The sequence below is a fragment of the Schistocerca piceifrons genome, chromosome 3, assembly GCF_021461385.2.
Source record: "Schistocerca piceifrons isolate TAMUIC-IGC-003096 chromosome 3, iqSchPice1.1, whole genome shotgun sequence".
Taxonomy (NCBI): domain Eukaryota; kingdom Metazoa; phylum Arthropoda; class Insecta; order Orthoptera; family Acrididae; genus Schistocerca; species Schistocerca piceifrons.
The window spans coordinates 864,029,684-864,042,184 of record NC_060140.1 but is presented as its reverse complement, the minus strand read 5'-3'; the positions used below and the strand labels follow the sequence as shown (position 1 = coordinate 864,042,184).

At 39.0% G+C, this 12,501-nt stretch overlaps 1 protein-coding gene across 1 annotated transcript in view; it reads left to right on the top strand.

The window, feature by feature from the left end:
• LOC124787916 (WASH complex subunit 5) overlaps positions 1 to 12,501 on the top strand; it is a 198,557-nt gene that overhangs the window by 101,669 nt on the left and 84,387 nt on the right. Inside the window, 1 exon segment of the mRNA XM_047254903.1 lies at positions 1,617 to 1,868. Coding sequence (XP_047110859.1) covers positions 1,617 to 1,868 — 252 coding nt within the window.

Below are 12,501 nucleotides of genomic sequence, written 5' to 3'. Positions count from 1 at the left end.
GTTTCCTTTGTAGATGAGCTACACTTTCCTAAAATTCTGCCAATAAACCAAAGTTGATCATTCAACTTAGCTACACTATCATCCTTATCTGCTTGTTCCAGTACATATCACTTTGAAACATTACACGTACACAGGTATTTTACCAACATGACTGTGTCAAGCAGCAGACTATTCTACTCATCTGCATTAAGTTACTTGCTTTCCAATCTGGCAGCAGTTATCAGCTACATTTGGCACAACAGACATGTTTTACTTCTGAAAATGAACTGTAGTGAGTTAGTTACATTAACTTCATTATTGATTCTGGAAGGTGCATGGAATAAATTCAGAACAACACCATGTAAGTGTCATCAGTGGATTCAAAGACACTTAACACTTGAAGAAGGATCTCTCAAAATGTTCCATTTCCTCTTAACAAAATACCATTGTGTGTGTGTGTGTGTGTGTGTGTGTGTGTATATATATATATATATATATATATATATATATATATATATAGGAATCGCTTATATATATCTTAAATATGTCTGCTTGTGTCTGTATGTGTGGATGGATATGTGCGTGTGTGCGAGTGTATACCTGTCCTTTTTTCCCCCTAAGGTAAGTCTTTCCGCTCCCGGGATTGGAATGACTCCTTACCCTCTCCTTTAAAACCCACTTCCTTTCGTCTTCCCCTCTCCTTACCTCTTTCCTGATGAGGCAACAGTTTGTTGCGAAAGCTTGAATTTTGTGTGTGTGTTTGTGTTTGTTTGTGTGTCTATCGACCTGCCAGCGCTTTTGTTCGGTAAGTCACCTCATCTTTGTTTTTATATATAATTTTTCCCACGTGGAATGTTTCCTTCCATTATATATATATATATATATATATATATATATATGAATCAAACACAGACCTCCAGACTGTGAAAGCAATACATTCTGTAACAGAACACAATATAAATGTCATCAAACTTTGTACTTGTGCCTTCCCTGTTAGTCTCAAACAAAGTTTTCATTTATACATGATCAGTGGGGATACCTATAGGTGTTAGCTGAGAATAACATAAGTAGAGGTTTATATTTCTATCCTATACCTTTGCAGTTTGAGATATGGCAGAACATTGATGTAACAATTTACCAAACGATGTACTCTGTTTAGCCTACAATGTAGAAAGTGATCTTGCATTGTTTTGTTTTATAGCACATTGCAGAAATCCATGTGAATGCTTTCAAATGTTAAATGGAATGGGCTTGGTCTTTTTTTCCCATATTCTTCCTGTATTCAGGCCAATGCTCTGTGTCCAATGAACTTGTCATTTACAGGCTGCCAAACCATAATATTCCTTCCTTTTGTGGTCCAATCTGTAGATATTTGCTGATCATGCAAGACAAAATTACTCCCAGCAGTTTTTATTGCCCGGGGTGCCCACTCATGTCTCTTGTTGAAAGGATTTACTACTCTACATGTCTGCCAGCTTAAATTATTATCCGCTACTAGTATTACCAATGCCACAAATTGCCGCCACCACACTCCTTTACTTGGTGTTACTATCTAGTATACTTTTTTAGTAAATATAACTTTCCTCACTTATAGCCAAACATATTCTGTTTTCCATGTCATGTAATTTTTGTTCCAGCTTTCATCTGCATTGGAGATTCCTCTGTTACGAATCAACCAAGCTCGCAGTGCTGATATGGTGTCAGTTTCACAGTATTACTCTGGTGAACTGGTGTCATACGTTCGTCGTGTGCTACACATTATCCCAGAAACAATGTTTGGGTTGATGGCTCGTATTGTGCACCTGCAGACAGATGTCATAAAGGAATTGCCAACACGGTTAGAGAAAGAAAGGCTGAGAGAGCTTGCACAGTTAGAAGAGCGCCATGAGGTACGTCGTCACTGTCCATCTACAAAGATGCAGGATTCGGTTAAGGATCATTTTGTTTTTTGTTACATAAGGTGTAGTCCATATCAATTCAGCTAGGACAGGAAATATCTTACCTTCATAGTCTAGGATGTTATTGAATTTAGCATATGTTAAAATGAAGGACTAAGCAAGGAACACACTTTTTTTTTTTGTTTTCTCCAAAAACTTTCTGCTCCAAGATACAACTCTCCAAAGATGACACTGCGTATACCATTTTGAAGAAGCAAATTTTGGAAAAAATTTTAGAATGCTGTATCTCTGGAACAGTTCTAGAAATTTTGCTGGCTTTTTTATTTGAAAGATGATTGCTTTATGATTACAAAGAAAGCCTCCATTTGGACTTATCTGTCAATGTTCTTTTACTATAGCGTTCTGAACTTTTTTTATAATTTATGGAAATTTTTTTTTTCAAAAATGCCAATCCATAAAATTTTGATTCCCCCCCACCCTATTAGTATCGTATAATCCTACACTCCCTGAAAAAAACAATTGAATTTTTTTGCCATACATAAAATCTGTTTTATTACCACATTATCTCATAACAGGCTCATAAAAACCTAGTCTTATTTAACATAATTTTAGTTTTGAAAAATGAGTAAGAGACTCATGTTTCAAACATTTTAAATGGTTCCAAAATGTACATGAAAGGTGCAACTTCTGTGCACTCTGTTTTGTACTGAAATGAGCCAGTCAATGAAATAAAAATGTGTTCCACTGCTTCAGCATCTTCCTTTTATATGGAGTGATGCCTTCCTGTTGAACCAATAGGAACTGGAGTACTTACAGTCTTCAAAACATTGTGAACAGGAAGTAAGCACTGATGGCATTGTTGCTGTCCTCCAGCTGGAAACCTATATCCAGCAGCTGGTCCATATGGTAGCATAAAGTTCACTACAATTTTGTTTAACTCATAACTAGTGTCTATAATTTCTGCAATCCACCAGTCACAGTCATACACACACTACAAACATTCCCTTTGTCAGGTTGTGAATCTGGATATTATCTTCTGAATTCCTTTCATAGGAGTAGTTTGTTTGGACCATTCTTCTTTTTTCTGCTCTCAGACTTCTTTAATTTCCTCTTTGAACAAAAGAATGAGGTTTCCAGAATGAGGGCTGTGGACATGTAAGATTTCACGACTTGTGATGAAGCAAGCTGGGATAATTTTACTTCCCCTGTTGTTTTCCCATCTGCCCTCTTAAAATTCATTTTTTAATGTCTAACTAATTATCATTAACATATGTGAGTATAATCTGCATTTTTATAAAAGAAATAGGTTGGCCCTTAGTCATAAAGAATATACCACCAGATCTAATTTTGTATGTAATTGATTTTCTAATTTATTTTGACTATGCCTAGTTAGTTTGTTTTGTCATAGGGTGAATTCAGTAATTGTTTCGTAACTTAAATTCTATTGATGACTTATAAACAAATATAAACTGTACTAATTGTAAACATTTGGAGGGACAACTTACAGTATTCTTATAGGTTCTATTTGGCTCTATTTGAAAACATGTTAGCAAAGCTAGCCTTTAATTAATTCCAAACTAATTAACAGTTTTGTCAGAAGTATTGTTTGTGTAATGATATTTGTTAATTTCACAATTTAAACAAATCATTCAGCTTAACTTTTGAGTAGAAGAAACTGTTAAAAAGAAGGAAGTTTTCGATGTATTCAATTAATAGAATGAGCTAAGTTTTAATTGTAATTTCTGTAAAATAAACATCCAACAATGTGTAGTTTCAGTGCCTATTATTGTGATGATGTATAAGGGCCCGATTTCAATGAATCAACTTAACTGTGAAATAAGTATTACACCAATAGGCCATGTGTTAAAGCAATGACAGTGTGTATTCAATTTATTTGAAAGACTGTGAAATGTGTGGATAGGTTTTTACTGCTCGTAGATGTTCAACAGTAAACTATTGTAGCAGTATGTAGATTATTGCCTGCAACCTATTAATGAGGCTTATCAAAAGTTAAAAATTAGTGCACTGGCCAAGTAACTGTGTATTATTGTGGGGAGGGGGTAACAGAGAAAGTAAAGAACTGTGAAACACAAATGTGCACCTGTCGGCTACGTCATTTAAAGTAGTCAGTGTTGAACTTACACCCTCCATTTTTCAGCCAGTATCACAACGCTTTTTCTTCAACACCAAGGACAATCAACAATGAAATAAAGCAGGTGAACATCGCAGACTCTTGTAAAATCCTCAGCATTCTGAATCACAGCTGTATGTGGTCTGGAAAGATTAAGTTTTGTAGCATGGTGCTTCAGCAGGCGTACTACACCATCACAGGGACCCTTCCCATGACCAGTAGCACCCTATACCTAGTCAGTTGGCACAAGCGTGTTACTCAATTCAAACAGCTGGCAACGATTTTTAAAATGACTAGGAGCTCCATCAGAAATAATGATGATCTTCTCTGCCCCTGTTTGCAGTTGAAGAATTTTGCGCATCACTAGCAAAGCGTGTGCTGAGTCATGTTCTGTGTCATCACTTATAACTGCTGCACTTGTGGTCTTGTTTTGAAAATATGTCATTCCTGTAAAAACTGAAACCTGTTCATTACTCCAATGATACCCTTGTACTTCTTGTGGGAGAATTACAGACCAGTTCTCAGCAAAATCACAGTGAAGCACTAAACATAGTTCTTCAACCTGTACACACCCTTTCACTTCTGCAATGTGTCGCTGTTGCAGTTTTTTCAGATGCTGGTGTGTTACTGCTTTCACTGACCATTTACCAAGTTCATCAGTGAAACTGTCAAAGGCAACAGTTTTCTTGATTAGTTTATTTTCCTCCCATGTCACGTATGTAATTTCTGCAGAGTTATCTGCTATGTCTTCCAGGCCAAGTGTCTGTAAAGAGAGACCTTCTTTTCCAGGGCAGTCACCATACTCTTGAAACAAACAAGTCTCTTGCTTTACATCACAGACTACTAACGGCTTCACACACCCAAACAAGATGTTATGTGTCACGTGCTCCAGCACTTTTTTCAAAGTTACTACACAATCAATTCTAAATTTGCACATTACACACATTAACAGACATATCTAGGTGGGTGTGGAACTACCCACTTAGGTCGTTGTGCACAAAAAAGTTTGATCTTCCAATATGTGAAGTTGTATAGCTGCTCTTATAAATTGCAAAAGTTTGTTTAATACGGTGAGTCATGTACCTCTTCACTTTCACAATGTTTTGACCTTCAACTGTTACAGTTATAGGGTCTTTTTTGTTGGCACTCTCACGAGAACAGTCCCATTTATCTTCCAGATAAAATGTCTGCACTATTTGAGCTTGAACTTGAGCTGGTTCTACAGGATGACAATAATAGGGACCTGGTCTTCCAAGTACTTCTTTTACAGATCTCACATTTCTCGATTTGTCTACACGTACCTTGATACTAGTGGAACATGGTACAAAAGTGTTTTCTTTGAAAATGTATCTGGAATGATAGTTAAAACTTGCAGCTTTTCACTTTTAGGGAGCACAATATTCAAAAGCTGAATTGATATTTGTGAAAAATTCCTGGTGAGAGGTGCAAGACTGTTTAGGTTCATTTTCTTCTGAAGATGGAATTTCTACTTTGAAGAGTGTGGTCAGTTTTGCTGTAGTGTATTCATCCATAGCTTTAGTAATTGCTCTGCACTTTCCTTATGCATAGAGCTTATGACTAGACCTCACTGACCACAGTTTCTTAACAGGACTAACACCTACCTCTGTAGTTCACTGATTCAGGGTATTTAATTCTTCCTCTATTGATGCAAATCTGCATCATCTACACCATGGGAGGCTTCACTTGTTCAGATAGTATCATTGTTGTTATTCTGTCAAAACTTTTAGAACACAAAAAGTCATCACTGGAAAAATCTTAACTTTGAAACAGAGTCTTCAAATGAGAACACTTATTCCCAACCTGAACAAAGTCTGTTTTTTTTTTGTTTGTATTACATATCACTCATTTATGGATATGCAAATAGTCTCCTGTGGCCCTAGTCAGAAGACATTTCAAACAGTTCTTTTTGCAGAACACACTGCAACTGTGTCAACTGGAAATTCCTCATGAAAACACAGAACTCACAGGATGGTCTCAGCTTTCTTAGAAGCCTGTTCAGTAAACAAATTAGCACTGAACAACTACAATACAGAAACCTGCAGTGAACAGCCACGACAAAGAAACTGACAAGAAACTATAACAAAGTGTAAGATATACTTGCAACAATGAAAGTGAAAAGAAATAACTGCAACAAAGAAAGTGATAAGAAATAACCCCAATTAAGACAATAGAAATAAACATTTGTTGTTGTTGTTGTGGTCTTCAGTCCTGAGACTGGTTTGATGCAGCTCTCCATGCTACGCTATCCTGTGCAAGCTTCTTCATCTCCCAGTACCTACTGCAACCTACATCCTTCTGAATCTGTTTAGTGTATTCATCTCTTGGTCTCCCTCTACGATTTTTACCCTCCACGCTGCCCTCCAATGCTAAATTTGTGATCCCTTGATGCCTCAAAACATGTCCTACCAACCAATCACTTCTTCTAGTCAAGTTGTGCCACAAACTTCTCTTCTCCCCAGTCCTATTCAATACCTCCTCATTAGTTACGTGATCTACCCACCTTATCTTCAGCATTCTTCTGTAGCACCACATTTCAAAAGCTTCTATTCTCTTGTTGTCCAAACTGGTTATCGTCCATGTTTCACTTCCATACATGGCTACACTCCATACAAATACTTTCAGAAACGACTTCCTGACACTTAAATCTATACTCGATGTTAACAAATTTCTCTTCTTCAGGAACGATTTCCTTGCCATTGCCAGTCTACATTTTATATCCTCTCTACTTCGACCATCATCAGTTGTTTTGTTCCCCAAATAGCAAAACTCCTTTACTACTTTAAGTGTCTCATTTCCTAATCTAATCCCCTCAGCATCACTCGATTTAATTTGACTACATTCCATTATCCTCGTTTTGCTTTTGTTGATGTTCATCTTATATCCTCCTTTCAAGACACTGTCCATTCCGTTCAACTGCTCTTCCAAGTCCTTTGCTGTCTCTGACAGAATTACAATGTCATCGGCAAACCTCAAAGTTTTTACTTCTTCTCTATGAATTTTAATACCTACTCCGAATTTTTCTTTTGTTTCCTTTACTGCTTGCTCAATATACAGATTGAATAACATCGGGGAGAGGCTACATCCCTGTCTCACTCCTTTCCCAACCACTGCTTCCCTTTCATGCCCCTCGACTCTTATAACTGCCATCTGGTTTCTGTACAAATTGTAAATAGCCTTTCGCTCCCTGTATTTTACCCCTGCCACCTTCAGAATTTGAAAGAGAGTATTCCAGTTAACGTTGTCAAAAGCTTTCTCTAAGTCTACAAATGCTAGAAACGTAGGTTTGCCTTTTCTTAATCTTTCTTCTAAGATAAGTCGTAAGGTTAGTATTGCCTCACGTGTTAAGTCGTAAGGTTAGTATTGCCTCACGTGTTCCAACATTTCTACGGAATCCAAACTGATCTTCCCTGAGGTCCGCTTCTACCAGTTTTTCCATTCGTCTGTAATGAATTCGCGTTAGTATTTTGCAGCTGTGACTTATTAAACTGATAGTTTGGTAATTTTCACATCTGTCAACATCTGCTTTCTTTGGGATTGGAATTATTATATTCTTCTTGAAGTCTGAGGGTATTTCGCCTGTCTCATACATCTTGCTCACCAGATGGTAGAGTTTTGTCATGACTGGCTCTCCCAACGCCACCAGTAGTTCCAATGGAATGTTGTCTACTCCCGGGGCCTTGTTTCGACTCAGGTCTTTCAGCGCTCTGTCAAACTCTTCACGCAGTATCTTATCTCCCATTTCATCTTCATCTACATCCTCTTCCATTTCAATAATATTGTCCTCAAGTACATCGCCCTTGTATAAACCCTCTATATACTACTTCCACCTCTCTGCCTTCCCTTCTTTGCTTAGAACTGGGTTTCCATCTGAGCTCTTGATATTCATACAAGTCGTTCTCTTATCTCCAAAGGTCTCTTTAATTTTCCTGTAGGCAGTATCTATCTTACCCCTAGTGAGACAAGCCTCTACATCCTTACATTTGTCCTCTAGCCATCCCTGCTTAGTCATTTTGCACTTCCTGTCGGTCTCATTTTTGAAACGTTTGTATTCCTTTTTGCCTGCTTCATTTACTGCATTTTTATATTTTCTCCTTTCATCAGTTAAATTCAATATTTCTTCTGTTACCCAAGGATTTCTATTAGCCCTCGTCTTTTTACCTACTTGATCGTCTGCTGCCTTCACTACTTCATCCCTCAGAGCTACCCATTCTTCTTCTACTGTATTTCTTTCCCCCATTCCTGTCAATTGTTCCCTTACGCTCTCCCTGAAACTCTCTACAACCTCTGGTTCTTTCAGTTTATTCAGGTCCCATCTCCTTAAATTCCCGCCTTTTTGCAGTTTCTTCGGTTTCAATCTGCAGTTCATAACCAATAGATTGTGGTCAAAATCCACTTCTGCCCATGCAAATGTCTTACAATTTAAAACCTGGTTCCTAAATCTCTGTCTTACCATTATATAATCTATCTGATACCTTTTAGTATCTCCAGGATTCTTCCAGGTATACAACCTTCTTTCATGATTCTTGAACCAAGTGTTAGCTATGATTAAGTTATGCTCTGTGCAAAATTCTACCAGGCGGCTTGCTCTTTCATTTCTTCCCCCCAATCCATATTCACCTACTATGTTTCCTTCTCTCCCTTTTCCTACTGACGAATTCCAATCACCCACGACTATTAAATTTTCGTCTCCCTTCACTACCTGAATAATTTCTTTTATCTCGTCATACATTTCATCAATTTCCTCATCATCTGCAGAGCTAGTTGGCATATAAACTTGTACTACTGTAGTAGGCATGGGCTTTGTGTCTATCTTGGCCACAATAATGCGTTCACTATGCTGTTTGTAGTAGCTAACCCGCACTCCTATTTTTTTATTCATTATTAAACCTACTCCTGCATTACCCCTATTTGATTTTGTATTTATAACCCTGTAATCACCTGACCAAAAGTCTTGTTCCTCCTGCCACCGAACTTCACTAATTCCCACTATATTTAACTTTAACCTATCCATTTCCCTTTTTAAATTTTCTAACCTACCTGCCCGATTAAGGGATCTGACATTCCACGTGCCGATCCGTAGAATGCCAGTTTTCTTTCTCCTGATAACGACGTCCTCTTGAGTAGTCCCCGCCCGCCTGGGTATTGTAACAAAGAAATTAACAAAGAGATAGAGGGGCTGGCCAGTACTTACCTCAGCTCAGTGCAGCCGATAGATACACATAAAACAGAACTGAAAAGTTACATTCCTAGCTTTCGGAACAAATGTTCCTTCATCAGGGAGGAGAGAGGGGAAAGAAAGGGAAGAAGGGAAAGGAGATTCAGTTACTCACAACCCAGGTTATGAAGCAACAGGGAAAGGAAAACAGGGAGGGTACCAAGGATGGAGGCATGGTTGTCAGAGGGAAGCCAAAGATATTCTACTGTAAGTACTGTGCCAGCTTCAGACCAAAGAGGATGCATACAGAAGTAAAGAGGTATATAGTATAAAGATGAACACAACTATGTAGGATGAAAAGATGCGTGAATGGCTAAAGAGGAAAGGGAAAGAGGAGAAGACTGAAGAGTAAATGGGAGTGAGGTTGTTTAACGTAGGTTCAGTCCAGGGGGATGGCGGGATGAAAGGATGTGTTGGAGTGCAAGTTCCCATCTCCGCAGTTCAGAGGGACTGGTGTTGGGTGGGAGAAGCCAAATTGCACATACGGTGTAGCAGGCTCCTAGGTCCCTAGAATTATGCTGGAGGGCACGCTCCGCCACTGGGTATTGGGCATCTCCTAGGCGGACAGTTCGTCTGTGTCCGTTCATGCGCTCAGCCAATTTAGTTGTTGTCATGCCGATGTAAAAGGCTGTGCAGTGCAGGCATGTCAGTTGATAAATGACATGTGTAGTTTCACACGTAGCCCTGCCTTGAATTGTGTGTGTTTTACCAGTAGCGGGGCTGGAGTAGGTGGTTGTGGGGGGGATGCATGGGGCAGGTTTTGCAGCGGGGTCGGTTACAGGGGTAGGAACCGCTGGGTAGAGAAGGTAGTCTGGGAATATTGTAGGGTTTAACAAGGATGTTACGTAGGTTAGGGGGGCGACGAAAGGCAACTCTGGGTGGTGTGGGGAGAATTTTGTCAAGGGATGATCTCATTTCAGGGGTTGACTTGAGAAAATCATATCCCTGGCGGAGTAAGTTGTTGATGTTTTCGAGGCCAGGATAATATTGAGTGACAAGGGGGATGCTTCTGTGTGGTCTGGGGGTAGGAACATTGTTGTTGGACGGGGAGGAATGTATGTAATGTATGTATGTATGTAATACATTCCTCCCCGTCCAACATGTATGTAATGTATGTATGTATGTATGTAATACATTCCTCCCCGTCCAACAACAATGTTCCTACCCCCAGACCACACAGAAGCATCCCCCTTGTCACTCAACATTATCCTGGCCTCGAAAACATCGACAACTTACTCCGCCAGGGATATGACTTTCTCAAGTCAATCCCTGAAATGAGATCATCCCTTGACAAAATTCTCCCCACACCACCCAGAGTTGCCTTTCATCGCCCCCCTAACCTCCGTAACATCCTTGTTAAACCCTACAATATTCCCAGACTACCTTCTCTACCCAGCGGTTCCTACCCCTGTAACCGACCCCGCTGCAAAACCTGCCCCATGCATCCCCCCACAACCAACTACTCCAGCCCCGCTACTGGTAAAACATACACAATTCAAGGCAGGGCTATGTGTGAAACTACACATGTCATTTATCAACTGACATGCCTGCACTGCACAGCCTTTTACATCGGCATGACAACAACTAAACTGGCTGAGCGCATGAACGGACACAGACGAACTGTCCGCCTAGGAGATGCCCAATACCCAGTAGCGGAGCATGCCCTCCAGCATAATTCTAGGGACCTAGGAACCTGCTACACCGTATGTGCCATTTGGCTTCTCCCAGCCAACACCAGTCCCTCTGAACTGCGGAGACGGGAACTTGCACTCCAACACATCCTTTCATCCCGCCATCCCCCTGGACTGAACCTACATTAAACAACCTCACTCCCATTTACTCTTCAGTCTTCTCCTCTTTCCCTTTCCTCTTTAGCCATTCACGCATCTTTTCATCCTACATAGTTGTGTTTATCTTTATACTATATACCTCTTTACTTCTGTATGCATCCTCTTTGGTTTGAAGCTGGCTCAGTACTTACAGTAGAATACCTTTGGCTTCCCTCTGACAACCATGCCTCCATCCTTGGTACCCTCCCATTTTCCTTTCCCTGTTGCTTCATAACCTGGGTTGTGAGTAACTGAATCTCCTTTCCCTTCTTCCCTTTCTTTCCCCTCTCTCCTCCCTGATGAAGGAACATTTGTTCCGAAAGCTAGGAATGTAACTTTTCAGTTCTGTTTTATGTGTATCTATCCGCTGTACTGAGCTGAGGTAAGTACTGGCCAGCCCCTCTCTCTCTTTGTTAGTATTTGTTTCACATCTTTATATGAGATTTTCCATTAACAAAGAAATTAGTAAGAAACAACTTATGTGAAGACATACATTACCCATGAAAGTTAAAAAAAATGATTTTATAAAATAAAACCTGCCCAAAGTAAAAGTGGAAGTCCTCCTTTACAGAGAATGTAATACTACATGGTACTAATCAACAGAAAAAAATCTAAATTCAAAAGACGGCTGTAAAAGAACTTTGACAGATATGTCCAAACAGAGGAGACCATTGTAATCATAAATCAATTATCTTTCAAATTAAAAAAACTCTAACAAAATACCTAGAACTGTTACAGAGGTACTGCATTTAAAAAAAAAAATTCCGAAATTAACATCTTGAAAATGGTGTTCGCGGTGTCATCGTTGGAGGCCTGTATCTCGAGGCAGGAAATTTTTTGTAGAAAATAAAAAAATACATGTTTCTTACTTACTCCTGAATTTTAACATGTGCTGAATTCAATAACATCCGAGACTATGAAGGTAACCCTGTGCCTGAAGTGATACGGATTATGCCATAAAGAGTAGCTTATGGTACATTATTACAGCTATATTTTTTTATTTGTTATCGCACATAAAATGCTTTCTATTTCCCATCTTACAAATATTGAGCTCAACTTTCTTCATTCTTTCCAACTCATAATTTTTTACTCATTAATTTAATTAAAATGCAGTTTTTTTACCAATGTTTCATGATTTATGCTATCAGTTGCTTTAAAAAGGTCTCCAAAAATGTAATCTGGCTCTGTTTCAATCTGTGGTGCATTTATTGAGAGAAACTGTAAACAACATCCTCAGTTGATAAAGATTTATTAAGTATTTTCAATGATGACCTGTTCTTCATCTTCAGATGAGGACATTGACTTTGGAGATAACAATTTTTATCAGGGAGAAACATGGTGTGTGCAACTGCCAATTGAAAAAAAGCTCTGTAAAGCAATTAGACAGCAGTGCACTTTGTTATCCAAAAGCTCTGTTAATGTGAAACT